This window comes from Heterodontus francisci, chromosome 30, assembly GCF_036365525.1.
Source record: "Heterodontus francisci isolate sHetFra1 chromosome 30, sHetFra1.hap1, whole genome shotgun sequence".
Taxonomy (NCBI): Eukaryota; Metazoa; Chordata; class Chondrichthyes; order Heterodontiformes; family Heterodontidae; genus Heterodontus; species Heterodontus francisci.
This window is the reverse complement of record NC_090400.1, coordinates 14,535,777-14,561,670: the sequence shown is the minus strand read 5'-3', so window position 1 is coordinate 14,561,670 and position 25,894 is coordinate 14,535,777. Positions and strand designations below refer to the sequence as shown.

The 25,894-nt window shown below is 44.6% G+C and overlaps 1 protein-coding gene across 1 annotated transcript in view; it reads left to right on the top strand.

Moving 5' to 3' along the window:
- LOC137346427 (uncharacterized) overlaps nucleotides 1-19,087 on the top strand; it is a 67,970-nt gene extending 48,883 nt beyond the window's left edge. Inside the window, exons 17-25 of the mRNA XM_068009880.1 lie at nucleotides 764-1,005; nucleotides 1,883-2,113; nucleotides 10,580-10,748; nucleotides 12,182-12,334; nucleotides 13,608-13,768; nucleotides 15,997-16,170; nucleotides 17,431-17,572; nucleotides 18,043-18,230; nucleotides 18,855-19,087. Coding sequence (XP_067865981.1) covers nucleotides 764-1,005; nucleotides 1,883-2,113; nucleotides 10,580-10,748; nucleotides 12,182-12,334; nucleotides 13,608-13,768; nucleotides 15,997-16,170; nucleotides 17,431-17,572; nucleotides 18,043-18,230; nucleotides 18,855-19,052 — 1,658 coding nt within the window. The 3' untranslated portion in view covers nucleotides 19,053-19,087. The remainder of the gene's footprint in view (nucleotides 1-763; nucleotides 1,006-1,882; nucleotides 2,114-10,579; nucleotides 10,749-12,181; nucleotides 12,335-13,607; nucleotides 13,769-15,996; nucleotides 16,171-17,430; nucleotides 17,573-18,042; nucleotides 18,231-18,854) is intronic.
- The last annotated feature ends 6,807 nt before the right edge of the window (nucleotides 19,088-25,894 follow it).

Genomic DNA, 25,894 nt, shown 5'->3' with positions numbered 1-25,894 from the left:
CTGCAGCTGCCAAGGCCTTAATCTCTGGAATTTGTGGTCTTTGATTCATCTATGTTTGATTGTATTATTCTGTCCACTTATCTGTGTTCACTGCATTTGATTGCTTAAGCCTATAGGTGGATCTTAAGAGTTAAAAAGTGAAACTAAAAGACACAGCTAAGATCTTCTCCAGAAAACACACTGCTCTGCGAATACATTGTACTCAGATCATCTAAAACTATTCTATTTTAAAGTGCTGCAAATAAACCAGTTGGTGATTTAATACAAGTGTGATATCTGCATTGCTGTGAGATAAATCAGATATACGTACTATATCCAGCACCCAGCGTAAACATAACAGAATTCCCTCCCTAAACCTCTTCTCCCATTTACCTCTCTGTCTTCAAAGATGTTTCTTAAAATCTACCTTGTTAGCCAAGCTTTTGTTATAACTGTAATAAGTGTAGACTCCCAACATGAAGACTTGCCTGCCAGGAAATCAAAGCCCACAGTGATTGGATTACTGCCAAGGAAGCATCCAGCTTTCTGCATAGTCGGGCATTCACCAGTGTGCCAGGCTCAATAAGGACATGAATTTCATGATAATGAAGGAAGCCCTCAGCTTCCTTTGGCACTAATCACATCCCAAAGCAAGGTATTTCACCTCCTTCTGCAGATGTGGAGGTTGTGTGTCCTGGTGGGTGAGCGCAGAACATCTTGTGTAAACTAACCCTACTTGGAATCCCTTCAAATGAACTCCTCATTTGTCAAATACGTCTCATAGTGGGATTTATATTGGTTCCAGTAATGGTGCTGAGGAGAAGAAAGGAAATCATTTACAATTGGCATAACAGGCTCCTGAAAATCCATGTACAGGATCTGCCTACCAGAAACTACTCTGGTGTTCAAAATGGGTGGAATTCAGCAGAGCTCCTGACCAGCCATTTTACATCACGACAACAAGCAGCTCGAACTTCAAAATCCAGTCTTGCTTTTCCAGGGTGCCCACACAGATTTGATTATGAAGTGAAAACCGTGTCACATTCAATTCATCCAATCTAATTTCTAACTATAAAATGTCAGATTGCTGGGACAAATTATTTGATATGTACTTTACTTAAAGCCCTGAGAGTGAAACTGGAAAGTAGCTTAACAGAATAACTTGGGAACAACTTTACAAGAGAAGATGAAGAATCAGGGCACCTGCTGACCCATGATTTGAATATTTTCTAATTTTACTTAGCTTTCCCTTCACTGGGGGCACACTATCCCAGTTTACCTTGCACTGACGAGTCTTTCAATCATAGAGAGGGAGGATTCTCGCCTTTGAGAGTGGACTTTTGTGTTGGGCGTTAGTAAAGGATCTGGAAAAAGCTTGGATCATAATAATTCACATCGCAATCACTACTTGAAATATATAGTCAAATACTTAACAATTGTACCACACTCTGCTGTGCACTTTTTAACTAAAACATGAATCCATTCAAAATAAAGGGGTTTGTGCCTCTGTTATAGAAACAAGCCAAGGAACATCATTAGAATCAGTTAAGTGATGGTCTGTGAATGTCACAAACAGAATCCCTCGTCAATTTAGGCATGTTCAAAATTGGCCCCTCTGAACGTAGGAGTTGAAGTGATAAATTCCACCAACACAAAATTTCAGCAAATGTCTGGCAGTCTATGTGTTAATGTGAAAACCTTATTAATTTGAAAGGAGAACGGATTTAGGAAGATCTCTTTAACTTCAGCAAAGCAGTGATTGGTCATTCGTAGGTCTTTCATTGATAGGGTACATACAAATGACGTGGATGGCCAGGCCCCGTAAAGCTCTGCAGCAACACTTGCTCACACTCAGTTGACAGATTGGGAGAAATTTGATCTCTGTTTGTTGTCTGCTGAATAGATATTTGTCTCTCTGGGAAACATGGAGTTCTCAGCTTTCCCCGAGTTCCTGTTTATGGCATTTGACAGATTCACTGTGCTGGCCGTGTTCTGCACAGTCTTTGCTCTGGTCTTTGATTTCATGAAGAGACGGAAGAACTGTCAGAACTACCCTCCCGGACCCTGGGGTTTGCCTTTTATTGGGAACATTCTTCAGGTAGACTTGAACAACCCTCACCTGTCGTTTGCAAAGGTAAAGTACAAGTATTGAAATAACAGGGAGTGAATGGAAATGGCTGAAGGTGAGGGGCCCAATTTCGTCGATCATTTTTAACCCTCTCAGTTTCTCTTTCCTTCTGTTATTGAGTTGCTTTTTTCACCTGTCTTTCTCCATTTAAGTACTTTTACTTGTGTCTAACTTTCCTTCCATCTGTTCTTTTGCTCCAATTTTTCTTTACTCATTTGACATTTTATTTCTTACTTTTTAAGGTCCTTCTTTCTTTAATGGAGTCAAGGATAACTTATGTGTTCAGAGTAGTCCTTTTCCATGTTTAGACTGAGTGAAGAACTAAATAATGAAAGAGAGCGGTCCCATTCCATAGACCACCTTTCACCACCCCCACCTTGATTTCTCTTCCCTCTATTTGTTCTTTTTCAGGGTTGCTTTTTCTTCTGTCTTCTTCTATTGTATATTGTTTGTCTCCTTTTACTTCACTTACTCTTATGTTATCCTATTTATTGACTATTTCTTCTCTCCGTATTCTTTAATCGGATCAAGTATAACTTTTGTTTTCAATATACTCTTGTTCTGAATTTAAATTGAATTACAGTCACAGTATTTATAATGAACATAGGGCTGGATTTTATGCTCCATTGGAAGGCAGGTTTTCTGGTGGAGGGGGGCAGGAGAATCGGCGTGGATTCGTCCAAGATGGAACCTAACGCCGTAATGCCGGTTTCCGATTTTCTTGGACATGGGGATATCGCTGCTCTCCGACTGACTCTATCTGACATGAGTCTCAATTGGCGAACACAGAAATGAGGGAGACTGGTCTCACTTATGTAGTCCGTCATCTGCTTTCATTACACTATGAATATCCTATCATTGGAATGGCTGCGTCAACCGAGCGTCTCTACACTTTTGAGCAAGCAGATTGCAGCAAGCTATTTGGAACTGTGCAATATACCTTGGGTGAGCGTGGGAGATCATTGACCCTCTTCCTGCAGTGGACCCAGTTACAATGGGTAAACCTGTGGCTACTAACCTCCTCTGCAATCTCTGTCCAGACTGGCTTGGTCAGGCAGGAGGACCTCTTCTTGCACTGAGGCTTCACCTTGGTGCCACCACCTTTCAACAGCTGGGGATCCAAAGGCATGTGAAGGCCACCCGAAACCAACTTAAATCCAAACCTCTCAGTGAATCACAACTATATTAGAATTATCTGTTCAGCAATTAAACTGGCAGTCCCATCATGTCAGGGAAGCTTAGCCATCTTGGAGCTTTCCCACCATTAACTAGACCCAGAAGCGGTGTCACGATGATGAATTTCCAGGCAGTTGTGTCTGACTCTATTCTCCAGCCGCCCCCATCTCACCTTTCCTGCTCTAAACCACCTCAGTAAATCTAGCGCATTATGTCTGATCTGTATATTAACTCCATCGACCCACAACCCTTAATACCCTTGCCAACCAATAGTTTATCAATCTCAGTTTTGAAGTTTTCAATTGACCCCCCACAGCCTCAACAGCTTTTTGGAGTTTCACGTATTGCTTTGTATCATTTAATGATCAGTGTTATCAATATGGGCACTACACTCCCAAATCCCAGTCATTGGTTTTGGTCAGGAAGCTCTGGAAACCCATCACTACATTTATGAGTCTCTGATTCAAGCTACTGAGAAAGTTGCCTGTCAGGTTTCCAGTTAACCAATATGGAGAGCACACTCTCTCCCCAGAGGGAACCGTCCCACTTATCTAAGTCAAGAGTTCAGCTGCATATTGGCAGAGCTCAGTGTGCACAGGAGCACTGTTAGAGTTTAACCAGTTGAAACCATGACTGATGGTTGAAAGTTCCATCACCAGATATATCATCTTCGACTGCCTCCATGAGAGTCTAAATAATTCCAGAAGACTTGGAACAGCTATAAAAGTTTATATTCAAAGTTATGGCACAGTTACCAAAGCAACCTCTGCTTTAATTCTGCTTTGAGCTGTCCTACCCTGATAGGAACACAAGAAGGTAAGAAATAGGAACAGCAGTCGGTCATTTGGCCCTTTGAGCCTGCTCCACCATTCAATATTTTAACATAGGTCTTTAAGGTGGAGATACTTTGGGTACAAGTCAGGCATATTCCCATAAGGAGGGAAGGTAGGGTGTCCAAAGCTAGAGTTCCCTGATGATAACTGAGGTAGAGGATAAAATAAAACAGAAAAAGCAGGTTGATGACAAATGTCAGATACAGATTAAGTCAGAAACCCAGGAAAACACACAAAGTGCGGGGGTGGGGTGGAGGTGGGGGAGAAATTTGAAAAGGATATGAGAAGGGCAAAGAGAGTATGTTTAAAAAAAGAAGAAAGACTTGCATTTAGATAGCACCTTTCAAGACTTCAGGGCGTCCCGAAGTGTTTTACAGCCAATTAAGTACTTTTGAAGTGAACTCACTGTTGCAATGTAGGAAATGCGGCAGCCGATTTGTACACAGCAAGCTCCCACAAACAGCAATGTTATAATGACCAGATAATCTATTTCTGTGATGTTGATTGAGAGATAAATATTGTCCAGGACACTGGGGATAACTCTTCAGAATAGTGCCATGAGATATTTTACATCCGCCTGAGTGGGCAGGCAGGGTTCTTTCATCTAAAATATGGCAGCTCTGACAGTGCAGCACTCCCTCAGTACTGCACTGGGTGTCAGCCAAGATTATTGCGCTCACACGCTGGAGTAAGACTTGAAGCCACAGCCGTCTGACTCAGAGGTGAGAGTGCAACCAACTGAGTCAAGGCAACAATGTGGGAAAAAATATGCGGGTAACATAAAAAGTAACTTAAAAATCTTTTATGAACATATACAAAGGATAACGTTAGTTAAACTTAATGTCACATCAGAGGAGAGGGTTATACAGATACCGGATAGGATAAAAACAGAAAGGAGGTGCAAAGTAGGTTGACATTACTCAAAGTTAACAAGTTACCCAGTGCAGATGGGATGCACCATCAGTCGTTGAGGGAAGCAGGGGTGGAGATCAAAGACGCTCTGACCACAATCTTTCAACCTTCCTTCGATATGACCGGAGAACTGAAACAGCTCTTATCAAAGACACAAATGACCCCCTGTGTGACTGTGACAAATGTAAACTATCCTGCTCATTCATCTCCACCATGTTTTCAGTCTTTGACACGGTTGACCACACCATCCTCCTCCAATACCACTCCACCATCGTCCAGCTGGGTGGGTCTGTGCTCACCTGCTTCCATTCTAATCTATCTCATCGTAGCCAGAGAATCACCTGCCATGGCTTCTCTTCCTGCTCCCATACTGTTCTCTCTGGGGAAATGAGGAGGAAGTTTTCACACTGAGGCTTGTTAAGATCTGGAATGGACTACCGGAAAGAGTCATGGAGTCGGATTCCATAGGAACTTTCAAAAGGCAATTGGACATTTATCTGAAGGAGGACTAATTTGCAGAGTTATGGGGAAAAAGCTGGGTTATGGGATTCAACTTAACAGTTCTTTCAAAGAGCCTGTATAGGTACGATGGACTGAATGGCCTCAATGTGTACAGTAACATTCCATAATTCTATAACTAAACCTGTTAATATTAACTGGGAGGAATGGGAACAGTGTGAGTGTGCATTGAGAACAGTGTGGGGGAACGAGTGGATAAGAACAGTAATTGGATGTGAGGATTTTGATGTGCGATTAACCACTGCCTCTTCATAGTGACACAAATCACAGCACACCAACCTTGTGCTGTTTGCTCATTTCAATAATGGTGGTTTACAGCCAAGTGCTCAGCACGCAGCTGAGTGGCTGCACACCTCAGAAATGGGCCCAACTTAACTCCACTTAAAATTAGCCTGCAGTTCTTAAAGGGGAGAAGCATTCTGGCTGCAGCAGGTGCTGGATGTGACTGATGAAGAGTTTATGAGTAGAAAGAGGAGTGGAAATCGCGCAACAGATCAGAAAGCGTGTCCCACGATTTTCCATAGCAGTGGAGGCCTGAGTGCAAGAGATGGACAGGAGGAGAGAGGTCCTCTTCCCTTGGGGTCAGGAGGGTCTCCAGCCAGACACTGTGAAGGCAGTGGGAACAGATAGGCATCGCTGTGATTGTCAGCAGTCTAGATCCAAGGGCCTGGATACAGCACCACAAAAAGTTCAATGACCTCATGTGAGCAGTGAAGGTCAGTAAATGCCATGTCCTTACAAATGAACCACTAGCTTCACACACACTGTTCCACAAGAGTTGCACAGGAGTTCTGTTGCAGCGGACTCAGGTGAGCCCTTCATTGGGGTAGCGTACAGAAGAAGGCTGATGGTCACACGCACAGAAATACTTGGTGCATTGGCAGGCCTGCCAGAAAGCCTGATGCCACTCCGAAGAAGCATGGAGGAGTCCAGCTCCAACTCTGCACAGGGTTTAGCACAGAGCTTGAAGCCCGTCATTGCCAGTGTGTAAGTGGTGGCCATGAGTGCTGCAGTGGAAGCTCAGACAGAGGTCATGAGATCTTAGCTTGGTGCCATGCAAGCTGAAACTACTGCTATCCTGGCTGCACATACCTGTGACAATGGGACATGTCGGGTGTCACAGCAGTCCAGCAATCTCTGCTCCAGCAGATTATTAGGAATGTTGAAGGGCCATCCCAGGGGAGTGACAGTGCCTCCGTGCTCAGTGAGCCTGCTGTCCTGTCTTAGGATGACAGTATTTCTGCTCCCACCACTGCCACTCTACCAATGCCCTTACTGTTTCCTTCCAGCCAGTCAGCACAGACTGCTGCTGCCCTGCCAAGGTGGTGCAGTCCCAAGCCGGGCCTTCCAGGCCCAGAGCTACGTGAGGGTGTCCTGCATGGTCATCTGCAGTCTCCCTCAGTGGAAGTCAGTAGCCTTCCACTTGCCATACAGCAGCCATTTGGAAAAGGCAAAGGCACCCAGTAGAGAGGCAGTAAGGGAAAGCACAGGGTGATTAGTTGACTTTTGGATGGAATATTGGATAGCTTGTTGGATAAAGTTGGTTTGGAATGGTTATTTATAGTGCCTTTAACTCTAGCATTGCATTCAAGACACTGTGATGGGCAGTGACAGGGATGGTAAGGTGTGTGTGACTGTTTTAAAATGGGGATTTGGGATCGTGTTCAATGGTACCGGAGTCGAATGATGCGCTCACAGACAGCCTGGCTGGAAAGGGGATATATCGGGTGCCTCCTCCCTTCCTCCTGCTCCTCTTCCTCCTCTTCCTCCTCTTCCTGCTCCTGAGCTGCTCACCAGATGTCTGGTGGCAAGGGCTGTCCCTCATGATGGCCAGAGTGTGGGGTAGACCACCACGAAGTGGAACACCTGTTCTAGTGAGTACTGGAGGGCTTCTCCAGAGTGGTCCAGGCAGCGGAACCCCAGTGTTTCAGTATCCCAGTGGTCTGCTCCATGATGGTTCATGTGGCTGCATGGCTGTCATTGTACATCGGCTGACCAGATGTGGTTGGGTTGTGGAGTGGAGTCATGAGCCAGGTATAAAGCCCTTCTCGCCCAGCAGCTACTCTCTGGTTTGACGTGGTTGCTCCAATACTGAGAGAATGGCGGCTTGGTGCAGAAAGCATCAGGAATTCAGCAGCATGATGTGCTGAACATGGTCACACACCAACTGCACATTCAGGGAGTGGAACCCTTTGAGGTTATGATCTATCTCAGCACTTAAACGTGACATCCACAAAGCCACCTGTGTGCAGTCAATGGCACCCTGCACCATGGAGAAACTGGCTATCCTGGCAAAGCCACTTACTCGCTCTGCCTGATCTCTCTGGTCAGAGAGAACACAATGAATTCCCTTCTCCTGGCACAAAGAGCCTCTATCACCCCTCTGTTGCAGCAGTTGCCAGTGAACTGGGAGATGTTACAGATGTCCCTTGCTCCAGCCTGGAAGGATCCCGGTGAGGAAATTCATGGCTACGGTTATTTCCACAGCCACTGGCAGTGCCGTCCTTGCCCTGCTCTGATGTTGCAGCTCCAGTTGCAAGAGGTGGCAGAGTTCTGTGAGCTCCTCCTTTGTAAAGCACAGATGATGCACACACAGCTCTTGGCTTAATGGAGTTAGAATGATAGGATCATAGAATCACAGCACAAAAGGAGGCCCGTCATTTCCATGTTGGCTCTATACAAGAGTAACTCAGCTAGTCCCACTCTCCCGCCCTTTCCCCATAGCCCTACAATTTGTTCTCTTTAATTGTTTATCCAATTTCCTTTTAAAAGCCACAATTGAATCTGCTGTAAGAGAAATGCACCCTGAAGACCCTGGGTGGATAAGGCTTCCTGCTAAGAACCCCTCTACCCCTCCTTCCCCTCCCTCTGCGAGCAGCTTCTCTTCTCCTTTGCTGTCTCTGTCAATCTCCCTCTCACGGTGCAGCCCAAAGGATTGCAACTAGAGCCCAGAAATGGGAGCAAGTGGTCTGACCAGAATATTTGAAGTCACAACCAAGGCCTTCCCCAGGTGTAGCATCATTCTCTGTCAACTTCCCAAACTTTAACCAAACCTTCAAACCACCAAGCACTTCCTCAAACTCAAACAGAGCCAGTAGAAATTAACCAGCGATTAACCTGCAAGTTGTTGATAATCCTTTGAAATATTGCTGGTGTTTTGGGTGGGGGGGGGAGGGGGCGGGTTGGGGATTCCTCCATGTTGCTGAACCCATGTTCAAGAGGGATGTCGTGCAGGCTCCCACTTGCCAAGAATCAGACACATTAATTTCATCACATGAACATTGATTTTTAAACTGTTACTGGAGTAAAGGAAGAACTTGTTTCCAAAAAAACACCAGACCCTTGACTAGAAGGACATTTGAATAGTAACAGAGAGTACTTGGAAAGGACAAAGGGGCCACTTCCTGCTCCAACTTAATCCACAATGGCCCTTTGATTACCAGAAGTTGAAGGTGGATGATCTAGCATTCCAGGTTAACTGCTAAGATATTCGAATACACAAACAGACGTGGTCAGACCAGTTTAGTCACATGACTAACTGGTTGTTGGAGTTTTTTTAAATTTGAACTTGCCACAGAGTTTTAAAACTCAGAAAGCTATTTGCTCCTGGACTGGAAAAGACCTCTTGTGACTGGCTTGCTGCTGCCTTTCTCCTACCTGCTCATATCTTTCTCACGGAACTGAAGTGCACTGAAGACAAGGGAACACCAAGAGAGGAAAAGTCTCCTATAGTGGACAATGTTTAAGAAGAATACTGAGTCCCAACGAAGAGCTAGACCACCTACAATCAAGGACTCTACGGCGAGCTTGAACCACAGTAACAAACCCCCTTGAGAGATCGCCTCCAACATTTTCACTTTATTTTTCTCCTGCTCTTTTCTGTCCCTATTTGCGAGTGTATATTGTGTGTGCATGCTCGCGTGGGTGCGTCATATATCCAAAGGCTTTCAGCGAATTAGAGTTTAAGTTTTAATAAATTTCAGTTTTCTTTTTTAAACCTGAGAAAACCTGGTGTGCTGGATTCTTTACCTCATGATTGGAAAGCGGTGAACAACGATTCACCAATGGGGAGCTCAAACATGGTGTGTTTAAAATTAAACCCTGTTACAGTAAGACCAGGTGAAGGCTGAGAGGGACTCCTAGACACCTTTCACACCTGGTCACAACAGGGGCATTAGCTGGAGCAGCGAGGTCGAATATGGCAGAGCTGGTGTCAATTCAAGTTATATGCTGACTGGTATCATGATATGCCTACTCTGTGCATGCTACTAACGCCTGCGCTAACACCCTGATCAAGATGGGATTCAGCGCAGGCCGTGCTGGGAGTGCGCCAACAGCTCAAACATCATTTTGGTACCAAAACAGCACCCGTATCACCAAAATTATGGGCACTAAAGAGCCCAATTTTGTGGCCTGTGAGTCAGAACCAGAAAGGGCACCAGAATAAACTAGGTGAGTCAAGGGTGAACTAAAGGAAGGGGTAAAGAGTGTCAATGTGAGCTTGGGGGGAAGGGGAGAAATAGAGTGCTTCTGTAAACGGATGCAGGAGTGATGACGAATGCTTCTGTGTCACCGTGACAACCATAAATCAACATAACAAAAAATTTAGCAGCACTGATACAACAGCCCAAAATTTCTCCAGAAGAAATGAGGGGAAAACCCCACAATCTTCTGCTCTATAAATGACATAAATTACTGCAGGATTAGTATGAATGGGTGGTTGTTGGTCAGCACAGACTCGGTGGGCCGAAGGGCCTGTTTCAGTGCTGTATCAATACAATAAGAATCCAGCCCGACCCTTACCATCACATGCAATGACACATGGGCTGGAATGTCAAACTCCCTGGAGCCCAGCATTAACTGGGAGAGGGGTGTCGAACAATTCCATACTGGGTTACTAGATGTGATGTGTCTGATTGGAATCATTCCAAACTGCACTATCTCTGATCACTATTGTATCCGAGCAAAGAAATTGAAGCCACAATAATGGGATCATGCTATTCCCCATTTAATTCCTTTCTTTATTGTTAAGCTGTGGAAGAAATACGGCAATGTGGTCAGTGTACAGTTTGGATGGACAAACATGGTGATACTGAACGGCTACGAAACACTAAAAGAGGCTCTGGTGAAGAAATCAGAAGATTTTGCTGATCGGCCACACTTTCCAACATATGAAGATTTGATAAAGCGCATAGGAGCAGGTAACTATGTACCAGGCTTCAGAGACAGCCTCAGCAACCAGGGGCAGTGGGATATGATATGGACTGAATGGCTCCTTCTGTGGCTTTAATTCTATGATTCTGATTCACATTGGTTGTTTCTGCTGATAATCCACACGCCATCATCCTCTGAGCCTGCAGGAGATTCTGTCAAGACCGAGGGAAAATGGTCCTTGGTGTGTCCAGGGGAGCCGGTCCTCAGTGTGTCCAGAGGAACCAGCGTCAATACGGTCCAGAGGAACTGACATCAGCACAATTCAGGGGAACCAGCGTCTGCAATCCAGGGGGAACTGGCATCAGTGCGGTCCAGGGGGATTGGTGACCGTGTGCCCTTGAGATTGAAATAAGAGATAGGAAGGGATTGTTCCCATTAACAGCGGTATACCGCAGAGCGCCTAATAGTAGAAAGGAAGTGGAGAAGAAAATACAAAAACATACATGTGAAAATGACTAAAGGACATGGAATAATCATGGGAGATTTTAAGTGCCCAGAATTCAACTGGTAAGAAGTGGTAGTGAGAGGGATACAGGGAATGGAGTTATAAAACAACGTGTGCAGGATTCCTATCTCACCCAGTACATACAAAGCCCAACAATAGAGGGGACATGCGACACGATGGATAAATAAGGAATTAAGGGCAAAATTGAAACTAAAGACAAAGCCACACTAAGTGCTAAATTTTACAGTTCCCCCGCCCCACCCGACCCGACATCGGGAGTCGTGGAAATTGATTGGGGATGGGGGATGCGAGTTGGAAAATGCCTCCGGGAGAAGCCCATCACAGACTTCGACACCTGGAAGGGTCAGCCACTTATCGATGGCGGCAACGAGGCCCGTGACGGCCCCCACCGCTGCTTGACGATGAGGACTCGTAGTGGCACTCCCCACCCCACGCCGCTCAGCAATGGGAGCCCAATTTCAATATGCAACCTATTGTAAATACCTGAATTAATGACAATCGCGCTCCCACTTGGCAGTTAACTATCAGTCGCCATAAACTGGTGCATTCTCCATGGCAACGCCTCTACCAGAGTCCCACTGCCAGCCAATCAGAACTCTCTTCTCATACAGTATAAATTTGTTGCTTTCCCTTACATTGGTATTCTTGAGAATTGTCTTGATGAGTGCAAGGGGAGGTGGATGAGTGATCCTCTCCACCCTTGCACAGTCTTATGATCTTTTGCCACTGAAAATCCAGTCGGCAGCCCATTCCTGATCATTTAAACAGGAAAGTGAAAGGAAATTCTGGGACTGCATGAATATTGAGTTCAATTTTAACAAGAAACAAAGCTATGTAGGAGCTTTTGTATTTAACTTCTGCCACATTTTGGTAAACGTAACCAGGTCCCAGCAATCTCAGACATATCTCAATGAATAAGATAAATAAATCACTGTTTCTGTTGTAACCCTCGAGGTATTGCCTTAGCAAAATACGGCCCTTGGTGGAGAGAGCAGAGAAAGTTTTCACTTTCGACACTGAGAAACTTTGGGCTCGGGAAGAAATCTCTGGAGATGCGAATTGTGGAAGAGGCTGGATTTTTAAACAAAGCTTTTGAAGATGAAAGAGGTGAGCAGATTCTAAGGTCTTATCTCGATTTCAGACCATGGTAGGTGATTTTACCCTTCAGTGCACCCTCTGTGCTGCAGTCTCCGGACTGTTTGATAGAATGAAAATTGGGTGAGGGTTAGAGCTTTGGAGCTTTTCCCGTTTTGCTCTTAATGGGAATTTCATAGAACATTCGGAACTGTTTGCGATGGGGTCATTTCAATTCAAACCAACTCCTGTGTAATTTTCCAGAATTCTCTCCATTGTTTGACAGAAAAGAAATACCCCCAAGGAAGCTTGGAGCCAGAGGGGGTCGGCCAGTCTCCTCAGATCGGAGGGTCTGTAAAGGAGCTGCCGGCAACCTGCTAGCACCTGAGGTAAGGTTTCCCATTGTCATCTAAATTGCAGCCGGGCTCCGTTACAGGCCTGGAGGCCACCTGGCAGCTGTTTCTGATGATATCCCAGAATCTAACAACAACAACTTGTATTTATATAGCCTCTCAAATGTTATAAAATGTCCCAAAGTGCTTCACAGGTGTGTAGTCAGACAAAAACTGACAGCCAGTGAAATAAGGAGATTTTAGGACTGGTGGCCAAATGCTTGGTCAATGATGGAAGAATTTAGGAGTATTTCAGAGGAGGAGAATGGGTGAGGCAATGAGGTATATGAGTGAATTCCAGAGTTTAGGGCCGAGGTGGCTGAATGTACGGCCACCAGTGGTGGGGTGGAGGAAGTGAGGGATGCAGAAGGAGCCAGTGTTGGAGGAACACAGAGTTCTTAGAGGGCTCTAGTGCTAGAAAAAGTTCCAGAGTTAGTGAGAGGAAAGGCCACAGATGGATGGATTTGAACATGAGTTCGATTTATAAAATTGAGGTGTTGTTGGACAGGTCAGTGAGTAACAGGACTAATGGGTGAATAGAACTTAGGATATGGGCAGTTGAGTTGTGAATGAGCTGAAGTTAATGGTGGGGGAGGGGAGCGGTGGTGGAACATGGGAGGCTGGCCAGGAGAGTATTTGAATAGTAGAATTTGCAAAGCTGAGAATCCTGTTTGCTTTGTTCACAGTTGTTTTGCAATAAATAGAAATGGAGATCCTGGCTGTCCCATAAAGGGGAAGGAGTGGCTTGATTTGAATCCACCAGAATGGAGGGATTTAGATCTGCAATGAACATCCAGCCTTCAGTCAGCTGCTAAATCCCTCACTGCAATCTGTTCATGGAAGAGTTTCAAAATATGCATTCGTACTAAGATCATCTCTCTGAAAAATATCATCATTTGTTATTTTTTACACAGGACTTCCTTTTGATCCACATTTCATTATTAACTGTGCGACCTCAAATATTATCTGTTCCATTACCTTTGGAGAACGTTTTGAATATCAAGATAAAAAATTCCTTGGATTTTTACAAATACTTGAAGAAAGTTTTGTTTTGGAAGGAGCATTTTGGGGTCAGGTAAGGCAATTCATTGGATAATTAATGCAGCAGAAAGTGTGGGTCTTGTAGGGTTCTGGATATCAGAGTAAATCTCAAATGAAATAAAGACAAAGCTGGGTTACATTCTTCAACTGTGTAAGAGAAAGGTTCAATAAAATACTGGGATGATCTGGAGCTAAAGCGATGAGTGATCGGAATTAACTCGAACTGAGATGATGAGTGATTTTCCCTCGCTCTGTAGAATTGCATGTGGCCATGCTTCCTGTCTTCTTTCCTGACTTTCATTTTCAAGAAAAGTTTTTCATCAATTTTTTGGCTCCACCATCTCCGCTCTTGGACTTCTTGCAGTTTCCACAGGCTCTGATTATCTTCCATTACCTCAGCAAAGTGACCAATCTTCATACATGAGCATAGACAGTATAACATAGATTATCCTGGGTGTGGATACCTGTGTTTACAACCTCTTTCACCACACTTCCAGCTGTGAATGGACCAATGAGAATTTCAGTCCTGGGTATCTCTGGTGGTTGAATTGGAGATAAACACAATGTCGATGAAGGTATTTCTCAGGGTACTGATGAGGATATAAGGCGGATTGTTGAAGCAATTGGGCACTTAGGAAAAAGTCTCATCAGCTCCCGCAATTGCCAAATACACAGTTGTACTTTTTGCCTGGAAATACTCATCTGGTTGTATTCCTGCTCCTGCTGATTGTCCACCTTCTCAGGATGTTCCACATTTATGTCTGGCTGAACGGCAAAGTTGAGGAGCATACAGCAGGCTTCATCTGTCTACACACCTGAAGCAGTACTTTAACATTGCTCTGGTATGTTTGATGATGATCTGATAGATGAATGCAGCTGATTGTACCCTGTGCTCAGCAGGTTTATGCTGCTGTCCTAGAATATTCATAAGCTGAGGATCCAGAGGTCAGCCTTGGTCTCCGTGGGAGATAACTTTGCCGTTTTCCAACTGCAGACACAGAAGATCTCAGTCACCTGTTTGATATATCTATGGCCTTCAGATTGTCCAACTCTACCAGTGCTCTCCTTGCCGGCCTCCCACCTTGCACCCTCTGTAAACTTGAGGTGATTCAAAACTCTGCTGTCATTGTCCGAACGCACACCGTCCAGTTCACTCATCACCCCTGGGATCGCTCATCTACATTGGGTCCCAGTCGGCAAGGCCTCGATTTTAAAATTCTCATCCTTGTTTTCTACTTGTTCCACCTACTCGCCCCTCTCTATCTCTGTAACCTCCTCTAACCCTCCAACCCTCTGAAATCTCAGCGCTCCCCCAATTGTTACCTCTTGTGCATTTCAATCGCAGCACCATTAGCAGCCGTGCCTTCAGCTGCCCAGGCCGTAAGTTCTGGAATTCCCTCCCTAATCTCTACTCCTCTCTCCTCCTTTAAGACCCTTCTTAAAACTTACTACTTTGAGCATTTCGTCACCTGCACTAATATAATGTTTTCCTTAGAGCAGAGAAGGCTGAGGGGGGACATGATTGAGGTATACAAAATTATGAGGGGCATTGATAGGTTCGGTAAGAAGAAACATTTTCCCTTAGTGGGGGGGGGTCAATAACCAGGGGGCAGAGATTTAAGGTAAGGGGCAGGAAGTTTAGAGGGGATTTGAGGGAAACAAACTTCACTCAGAGGGTGGTTGTAATCTGGAACACACTGCCTGATGAGATGGTACAGGCAGGAACCCTCACAACATTTAAGATGTATTTAGAAGAGCACTTGAAATGCATAGCGTACAAGGCTACGGGACAAGTGCTGGAAAATGGGAATGGAATGGTTAAGGTGCTTGATGGCTGGCACAGACATGATGGGCTGAAGGGCCTGTTTCTGTGCTGCATAACTGTGACTCGATACGACTCGGTGACTAGATTTGTGTTATATTTATATCTACTTTTTCACTGCAGTTAGAAAATATTAAAATATTTCCCTAATCACAGTAATGGCAGTAAAACCAAACCAACACTGGGTTCTGAAAGGAATGTGTTTGTGAAGAAACTCATTGAAACACATTGAGGATTAACAGAGATAGAGACTGATCTCGTTGATATTATTGATTATTATTTACTGAGAAACCAGATTTAGATACCGGGGAAATAATTGCTCTTTGTGTTGGTTTCATTGTAAATATAACGCAACAAATTTTTGTGTTCACTATTTTCATCAAAATCAGAAAAGTCTTGTAAAAGAATGTATCTAATTTCAAACCCTGTGTTTTTTGCAGCTTGTGAACACATTCCCATTTATTCGTCACCTCCCGGGCCCACACAATAAGATATTTGAAAATCAAGAGAAAGTCATTGACTTTTTCCAGGAAATAGTCTCGGAGCATAAAAAATTATGGGATCCAAATGAGCCGAGGGACGTCATTGATGCTTTCTTGACAGAGCAGGAGAAGGTATGTGATGGATATTGGAGTATTTTACACACAGTGTTTACAGATGTGCTTTAAATTCACATTCCATTGTGCTCGGTAATGGGTGTTGCCTTCTTCGCAGAGAAGGAGAAGGTAATTGGAGCATATTAAAGCCAGTATCCTTTACATGTGTTGTTAGGCCACCCCGTCCCTGTTTTGAAGATATTTTCTGCTCTCCTCTGATCCCTTTTGACAGCCAGTTGTCATTCTCCACCCAAGTGTTCATCTGGTCTCTGCCGATTGGTGCTTTTGAACTAGCTATTGGAAGCCACATGGAATCAAACTTTCAAAAGGGAATTGGATATTGAAAAATTGCAGAGCTTTGTGGAAAGAGCAGGAGTGTGAGACTAACTCGTTAGCTCTTTCAAAGAGACAGCACCAGTATAATGGAATGTGCCTCCTTCAATGTTGTAAGATTCTGTGATTCTCTTACAACCTGTGGTGACTCCCTTGACAGCACATTTAAAAAACCAGCACGGCCCCTCATCCACAATCCTCCCCCCACAAACACGTGGAGGGGGTGGGCTGTCTGTCACCGGCAATGGTGTCAGCTGTCTGTGCACAGGCTCTGGCACCATTTATAAAGGACAGCCAGCCTTACTGGCTAATTTGAATTTTTAAAGTGAATCACCACCACAAAATTTACAAAATAATTTGTCACGCCCCTTTCCAACTGCCCAATAATAATTACATTAGGCATTTACCATTTCCCCGCCCTTATCTTTGAATTCTGACCTTCCCCCCACAGACTATAAAGTGTTGAAAGACCCCCCCTTCCCACCATCTCCTACACTGATGATGCTTATTTGATCCTGCTCCCCCAACAGAGAAAAACTTAGATCCTCCTCCCTCCCCACCAGTGTCTCACCTGCTTTCCCCAGCCGGTCCCTCCCAGGTGTCAGCCTCCGTGGCAGGCCTCAGCTGGAACCATGCTCTGGCCCACCCCGCCACAGAGCCCAATGTTGAGAGCTCAGTAAAATCCAGCCCCTAGTTGTTATGATCTGGAAGGCACTACCTGAATGGACGGTGGAAGCAGATTCAGTGATAAGTTTGAAAAGGGAATTGGATCAAGACTTGAAGGGAAAATCATTGCAGAGCAATGGAGAAAGAGTGGGGGCTTTGAATTAATTGGGTAATTCAACAAAGAGCTGGCACAGGCACGATGGGTCAAATGGTTTATTTCTGTGCTGTTTCATTTTATAATTCTATATGTTATCAATGTTTTTTTTCACTGCTTTTTAGATGAAGCACGTCCCCAAGACAAGTTTCTTGGAATCCAATTTATTAGGGACGGTTTATAACCTCTTTGCAGCTGGTACAGAGACCACCTCCACCACCCTGCGCTGGGCCCTGCTCTTCATGATGCTACATCCACATCTGCAGTGTAAGTATAAATAGACCTCAAACAGCTGGCAGGGTCATAGATACAGTTCTGAACTGTGGGAGAGGGGAGAAAGGAGATCACGCTGTGAACTGAGATGGAGGAGTGGGGAAGGAGAGCACCCCAGTATTAAATGAGGGAGGGAAGAGAAGAGCATTTGTGCGTTTGGAAGTCGTGTAACAATTAGTCATTTTCTGCCTACAGCACTGACTGAAATGATCCCATGATCAGTAAGGCAGGTTTTGAATCCTCCCTTTGCTATTCACTCAAACAGATTATCTGGTAGTTATCTCATTGTTGTGCACCATCTGGCTGCCATATTTCCTGAATTACAACAGTGAATACACATGAAAAATTACTTCATTGGTGGTAAAGCTCTTTGGGACACCTTGAGGTTTAGAAAGGTTCTAAATAAATATAATTTCTTTCTTTCTTTTGCCTGATACTCAAAATTTGTCCTTTTGCTTCTGCAGCTAAAGTCCATGAAGAGATTGACAGAGTAGTTGGGAAGGAGAGAAAGCCAATGTTGGAAGACCGTGAGGAAATGCCGTACACTAATGCTGTTATCCATGAAACCCAACGCTTCGGAAATATTGCCCCAATTTCAATTCCTCATCAAACATACAGAGATTCAGAGGTCATGGGATACACAATCCCGAAGGTACATTCTGGAACTAATCTTGGCTTCCTCCTCCACACCCAAAACCTGTCCCTCTCTGAAAGCACAAATACTTCCCAGTTATAATGGTTGATTTTCTTCAGGGTCATTCACTGCTGTACTGAGCCCTTAATAACAGGAAATATGAAGATTCTGAGTTCGCAGAATTGCTCCCTATTGTTTGAAGAGTTGAACTTCTCTAAAACAGAGACCTTTGGAGTAGATGTGTATCTCCTGACACGAGGAAGTCTCAGTTGTTTTTATTGATAATGAGTTGATTTCCCATGGCGCTCTCATAGACTGCAGGGAACAGGTAGATGTGATGATGAGAGGAGACCTTGGTGTATGGCGGGGGATCTGTAAATACTTCTGCATCTAATGGGCTGGAAACATATATCTGTGTGGCCAGAAGACTAAGGTGCCAGCATTCAGTCTAGCTCTCATGGACGTGGTTTGAATGCCATCTGTCCATGACAGGGGAGACAAGCATCTGGGGATTATGATTCTCAACACAGAGGGATCAATATCTTCCTCCCAGAATGAAAGTACTGTGGGTTCTCCTTATAGCTCTAATGGCCTATTACAAATAGATTCTTGGTAATATGTCTCTTTTTAAATAACTTATAGGGAACAATGATCATTCCGAATCTTTCCTCCGCATTGTTTGATGAGAACATTTGGTCGACTCCACATCAGTTTAATCCGGGTCACTTCCTCAACTCAGAGGGGAAGTTTGTGAAACCGGAAGCCTTCATCCCATTCTCTGCAGGTAATGTAGAATTAAAGGAATCATTAAATATACTGAAATATACAGCTGTGGATTAGTAATGGATGTCTGGCCACATCTCTATGTAGGGGTGGGGTTCTGAACCTCCTCCTCAACCTCAAAAAGGATGTGTAAAATTTCATAAATTAAGATCTAAATGTAACTCCTCTCTCAAGGCCACTTATAGTGAACCCTGTTTCTAAAAAGTTAATTTTATATTCTTCTTCTTCTTTGGCCTCCTTGTCTCAGGAGACAATGGGTAAGCACCTGGAGGTGGTCAGTGGTGTGTGGAGCAGCACCTGGAGTGGCTATAAAGGCCAATTCTAGAGCGACAGACTCTTCCACAGGTGCTGCAGATAAAATTGGTTGTCAGGGCTGTTTCGCATTTGGCTCTCCCCTTGCGCTTCTGTCTTTTATCCTGCCAACTGCTAAGTCTCTTCGACTCGCCACACCGTAGCCCCACTTTTTTGGCTGCCCGCCAGCTCTGGTGATCGCTGGCAACTGACTCCCACGACTTGTGATCAATGTCACAGGACTTCATGTCGCGTTTTCAGACATCTTTAAAGTGGAGACATGGACGGCCGGTGGGTCTGATACCAGTGGCGAGCTCGCTGTACAATGTGTCTTTGGGGATCCTGCCATCTTCCATGCAGCTCACAAGGCCAAGCCATCTCAAGCGCCACTGGCTCAGTAGGGTGTATAAGCTAGCGATGTTGGCGGCCTTGAGGACTTCTGTGTTGGAGATACAGTCCTGCCACCTGATGCCAAGGATTCTCCAGAGGCAGCGAAGATGGAATGAATTGAGACATCGCTCTTGGCTGACATACGTTGTCCAGGCCTCGCTGCCATAGAGCAAGGTACTGAGGACACAGGCTTGATACACGGATATTGATTAAACAAAATGAAGTATAACATCTGCTTGAGTTTGAAAAAGGTTGGAAGTGACTGTGATTCTGAGAGATGCAGTGGGATGGAGCCAGAGTGAGATTAGGAATTTAAGACTGTGAAAGAACCAGTTGCTGTTCAATCAGTGTGACCCTGCAGTGACCTTCCAGCCTCTCTCCTACGGGCACTAACTATCTTGTTCTTACCCTGTAGGTCGTCGTGTGTGCCTGGGGGAGCAGCTGGCAAAGGCCGAACTCTTCCTGTTCTTCACGTCCATGTTCCAACATTTCACATTACTTCTCCCGGAAAATGAGCCAAGACCAAGCTATACAGAAGCCAAATATGGAATTACCCTGAGTCCACTTCCTTATCGACTGTGTGTTAAAGTCAGATAAGGTGTATGGGGCATGTCCAGGAGCAATGAGCAGAGGTACACCTTCTCCACTTGTTACGACTAACCGCTCCTGTCAAAGCCCCCAATCAAAATTTACGATTCTGATTGTGGTGGGAGAGACGCACTGATAATTCAATGCTGTTGCTCCACAGATCACCGAACATATCATTTAAAACTTTCCAAAATAAAGAAAGACCCAACTAAATTGGACCATCTATTAACCCGTGAATGAGGCTAACCAAACCAGGTGTCTTTAAATCAATAAATTAATTCTTTAATTCGAAGAACTAAATTCTTGAACACTATGAAGATATAAACAACATTTAAAATAGAAAAAATTAGATTCCTTGCAAACTTACAGTCCAATGTTGTTTGAAGTCTTCACAGGATGTTCCTCGAAGTCCTCACAGAATGTTGGTTCCTTCTCCAGTGAATTTTAACAATTAACGACTTGCAAACACTTTCAACAGAATCAATCTGACTTTAGAGTTTTTGAAGGATAAAGGATTGTCACAGTCTAACTTCCCTTTCTTCAATTTCAATTACCAGAGATCTCTGTCTTGGCTTGATGTTTTTAGAGTTTTGAGAGATAATAATTAAACAGACTAAATTCCTATTCCTTCAGTTTAAATTGTTGAGTGCTTTTTTTCAGGTGTGCTCATCACAACTGTGTCCTCTGTATCTGTCAGTGTCTGTGTTCTGTTAGCACAAACTGTCTTCCTAACAGCCGGTTCAAAACTGAATTGTAACAAATGTATTGTATCAAGCTCACTCCCAGTGGCTGTTTCTATGGTAAATAGAATGCACCCTTTGAATCGCAGTCTCCAAATGGCTGCTTCTAAGGCAACAAAAATGCACCTTTCTGTATCTCCTAAGGCTTGTCAGATCTGAAAGCAATACTGATACCTTGCAAGCCTGAAAGGCAAACCGTATATTCCGAAAAAAAACTGCAGGACCATGACATCTCCGCCCCAGCAGAATGAAACGTCATTTCCGCAATGCATTTCATTCCAACGGGTTAAAAAAAGACAAATTGAAAAACTGCTCACCTTTTTTTACCATACATTTTACAGACATATTCATTTCTTTTCTTTAAAAATGTTTACACTACAGCAACAAGTTCCACCAGAACATTTCAGCTTTAAATTTTCAAAAGGTTGTTCCAATTAACCCATTTTAAATTTACAAGCATAGGCGTCTTACAATTGTTTCGTATTTTCCTTCCTAGTGTCCCTATTGTCCATCTCCTCAGCCAGGTGAGCTGCACAGCTAAGGCACTGACCACTACTGGGTTCACTATTCTAAGAAGTTTCTCGAGTACCCCTTAACCTATGTGGCATCACTTGACATGGAAAACCCTGTCTTTTTTTTAATTCATTCATGGGATGTGGGCGTCGCTGGCCAGGCCAGCATTTATTGCCCATCCCTAATTGCCCTTGAGAAGGTGGTGGTGAGCTGCCTTCTTGAACCGCTGCAGTCCATGTGGGGTAGGTACACCCACAGTGCTGTTAGGAAGGGAGTTCCAGGATTTTGACCCAGCGACAGTGAAGGAACGCCGATATAGTTCCAAGTCAGGATGGTGTGTGACTTGGAGGGGAACTTGCAGGTGGTGGTGTTCCCATGTATGTCCTTCTAGTGGGTAGAGGTCGCGGGTTTGGAAGGTGCTGTCGAAGGAGCCTTGGTGCCTTGCTGCAGTGCATCTTGTAGATGGTACACACTGCTGCCACTGTGCGTTGGTGGTGGAGGGAGTGAATGTTTGTAGATGGCATGCCAATCAAGCGGGCTGCTTTGTCCTGGATAGTGTCGATGTTCTTGAGTGTTGTTGGAGCTGCACCCATCCAGGCAAGTGGAGAGTATTCCATCACACTCCTGATTTGTGCCTTGTAGATGGTGGACAGGCTTTGGGGAGTCAGGAGGTGAGTTACTCGTCTAACGATTCCTAGCCTCTGACCTGCTCTTGCAGACATGGTATTTATATAGCTACTCCAGTTCAGCTTCTGGTCAATAGTAGCCTCTAGATGTTGATAGTGGGGGATTCAGAGATGGCAATGCCGTTGAATGTCAAGGGGAGATGGTTAGATTCTCTCTTGTTGGAGATGGTCATTGCCTGGCACTTGTGTGGCGCGAATGTTACTTGCCACTTATCAGCCCAAGCCTGGATATTGTCTAGGTCTTGCTACATTTCCACACAGACTGATTCAGTATTTGAGGAGTCACGAATGGTGCTGAACATTGTGCAATCATCAGCGAACATCCCCACTTCTGACCTTATGATTGAAGGAAGGTCATTGATGAAGCAGCTGAAGATGGTTGGGCCTAGGACACTACCCTTGGGAACTCCTGCAGTGATGTCCTGGAGCTTAGATGATTGACCTCCAACAACCACAACCATCTTCCTTTGTGCTAGGTTTGACTCCAGCCAGCGGAGGGTTTTCCCCCTGATTCTCATTGACTTCAGTTTTGCTAGAGCTCCTTGATGCCATACTCGGTCAAATGCTGCCTTGATGTCAAGGGAAGTCACTCTCACCTCACCTCTTGAGTTCAGCTCTTTTGTCCATGTTTGAACCAAGGCTGTAATGAGGTCAGGAGCTGAGTAGCCCTGAGTAGCGGAACCCAAACTGAGCGTCACTGAGCAGGTTGTTGCTAAGCAAGTGTCGCTTGATGGCACTGTTGATGACACCTTCCATCACTTTACTGATGATTGAGAGTAGGCTAATGGGGCGGTAGTTGGCCGGGTTGGATTTGTCCTTTTTGTGTACAGGACATACCTGGGCAATTTTCCACATTGCAGGGTAGACGCCAGTGTTGTAGCTGTACCGGAACAGCTTGGCTAAGGGCGCGGCAAGTTCTGGAGCACAGGTCTTCAGTACTATTGCCGGAATATTGTCAGGGCCCATAGCTTTTGCAGTATCCAGTGCCTTCAGTCGTTTCTTGATATCACGTGGAGTGAATCGAATTGGCTTTAGTCTGGCATCTGTGATTCTGGGGACTTCAGGAGGAGGCCGAGATGGATCATCAACTCGGCACTTCTGGCTGTAGATTGTTGCAAATGCTTCAGCCTGATCTTTCGCACTGATGTGCTGGGCTCCCCCATCATTGAGGATGGCGATATTTGTGGAGCGACCTCCTCCAGTTAGTTATTTAATTGTCCCCCACCATTCTTGGCTGGATGTGGCAGGACTGCAGAGCTTAGATCTGATCTGTTGGTTATGGGATCGCTTAGCTCTGGTGTAACAGAAGCTGATTTTTTCTTACCCTGGGGTGTCAAAGGAATTTGATGGTATCCTTCCAACACATCTGTCTCTTTAAGACACATTGTTGCCCACTCTGTCCTTAAGTCCTCTAAATGAGAATTTGGGTAGGAGTCTGCCTTCTTTACCACAGTGACTTTTCTCGAGTCTATGCAAGTTTGGACCGTCCCACCAGGTTTAGTCATCAAGACCATCTGCGCGCTCCAGTTGTCCTGACTCGGTTCAACTAAGCTGCCCTTCAGCATGCATTGTACCTCTGCTTCCACTTGGGCCTGTCTGTCTGGACCAAAGCAACAAGGATGTCCTTTTAAAGGAATGGCTCCCCCTATACCCACATCAACTGTAGCTAAGGTTGTCCATCCTGGCTTATCCCTACAAACTTTTTGAAACATTGTGAAAACCCTGGTTAGGACTTCACGCTGTTTCACCTCTGGTTGCAAAAGCCTACTGTTTAATTTTCTTAACCATTCTCCATTTGTTGATTGGATAGTTGAAGGATCAATCTGAGAATTTCCTCAGCCTACTTCTGCCTCATCCTCACTATCCCTTTCCTTCTCCATAGTCCCGATTACCTGACATACTTGTACTGGCTTATCCACCTCCCTGCTGTAATATGGTTTGAGAAAATTAATGTGACACAAATGGTTCTTCTTCCAGTGATCAGGGGTGTCACTCAAGTACCCAACCTTTATTTCACTTTATATGGACCACAGAACCATGCTTTCACTGGTTCTCCCTGTGATGGTAACAATACTAATACCTCATCCTCTGGTTTTATGGTAGGTTGTGGTTTTCCCACCGTTTGACAGGTGTGGCATGCCCTACAAAATTATCTCACATCCTTTGCAAGACCTGGCCAGTAATAATGTTTGCTTATGTGTGATTTGGTCTTCCGAATTCCCCTTTGTCCTGAAAAAGGAATGTCGTGTGCTCACCTTAATCCTTGGCGATATTTAGGTGGTACCACTATCTGTTCAACAACTGTCTAGTCTTCATCAGCAGGTCTATGAGGTGGTCTCCATTTCCTCCTCAAAACCCCATTTGCCATATAATAGCCTCCGGAACTCCTTTCATCTCAGCTTCTGACAGAGCTGTCTGTGCTATTTGGTAGACCGCTGGATCAGCTTGCTGTGCTGCAATGATAGATGATTTGTTAAACATCTCATTTGGATTATCTAAATCCCCAAATAAGGTTTCAGATGCCTGATTATCTATTTGTGGTTCCCCTTTTACATCCAACAATGGATCCTGTTTAGCCATTGCTCGGGTGACTGCACACGCAGGAAATATTCTCAGAACTTGCTCCTGTAATTGCTCCGTTTCCTTAATTTCACATGGTTCCTCTGTAACTATAGGAGAAACTGATATTTTTGATCCTGCTAAATCATTTCTTTGGAGCAGATCAATTCCCTTCGCCGGTAAACTGTGGACAACACCTACAGTTACCACCCCAGATATTAAGTCATTCTCTAGGCATACTTAATACAAAGGTACGGGTATACACACCCCGCCAATTCCATTAACTAAAACTTTAGTGTTCAAGGCAGTTTCTGGAGAAAACTTCATATCTTTCCCCAGCAAGAGTGTTTGGATTGCTCCTGTATCCCTGAGTATAATGATAGGTTTTCCTGCCTCACATACGGGATACGGAGTTACTCTCCCCTTTGACAAAAAATCATTATAACTCTCAGGTATTTTATTCTTAACCTCTGCACTCCTCTTAGTTTTAGTATCTGGTTTCACATTCACAGCTGTTGTTAAAGCGATAGCCTGGTCTGCTATATTCTGAGTCTTTTCCTCTGCACTAACTTTGCGGACCCCAACAAGTCCTATGGGTTTACCTCGCAATTTCCAGCACTCTGAACGAAGATGACCTGTTTTGTGGCAATGATAACACTTCGGCTTGCACACCTCACTTCTACCCTCAGCACCTTCCTTTCTGGCCTCAGGAGGTGATGCTGGGATATTCCCAGCTGTTCCTTCTTGTCCCCGGCTGCTTGCTTTCCATTTACTCTCCCACTTTCGATCCTTCTCGGGTTTATGGGGGTGACGGACAAAATAGGTTGGCTTATTCACAAGCTCAAATTCATCAGCAATCTCTGCTGCTTGCCTCGCTTTCAAAATTCGCAGGCTATCTCTACGCGTTCTCACGACTGAAGGAATGGGGTTTTTAAACTCTAAGAGAATCAATTCTCAAAGGTTCTCATTTGTGGTTTCTATCTTTAATGCCCCTATCCAACCATCAAAATTCATTTGCTTCACCCTCTCAAATTCTAAATATGTCTGCCCAGTCAATCTCCGTAAGTTCCTAAAATTCTGACGGTAAGCTTCAGGGACTAACTCATATGCAGAGAATAGCTTTTTTTGCCAT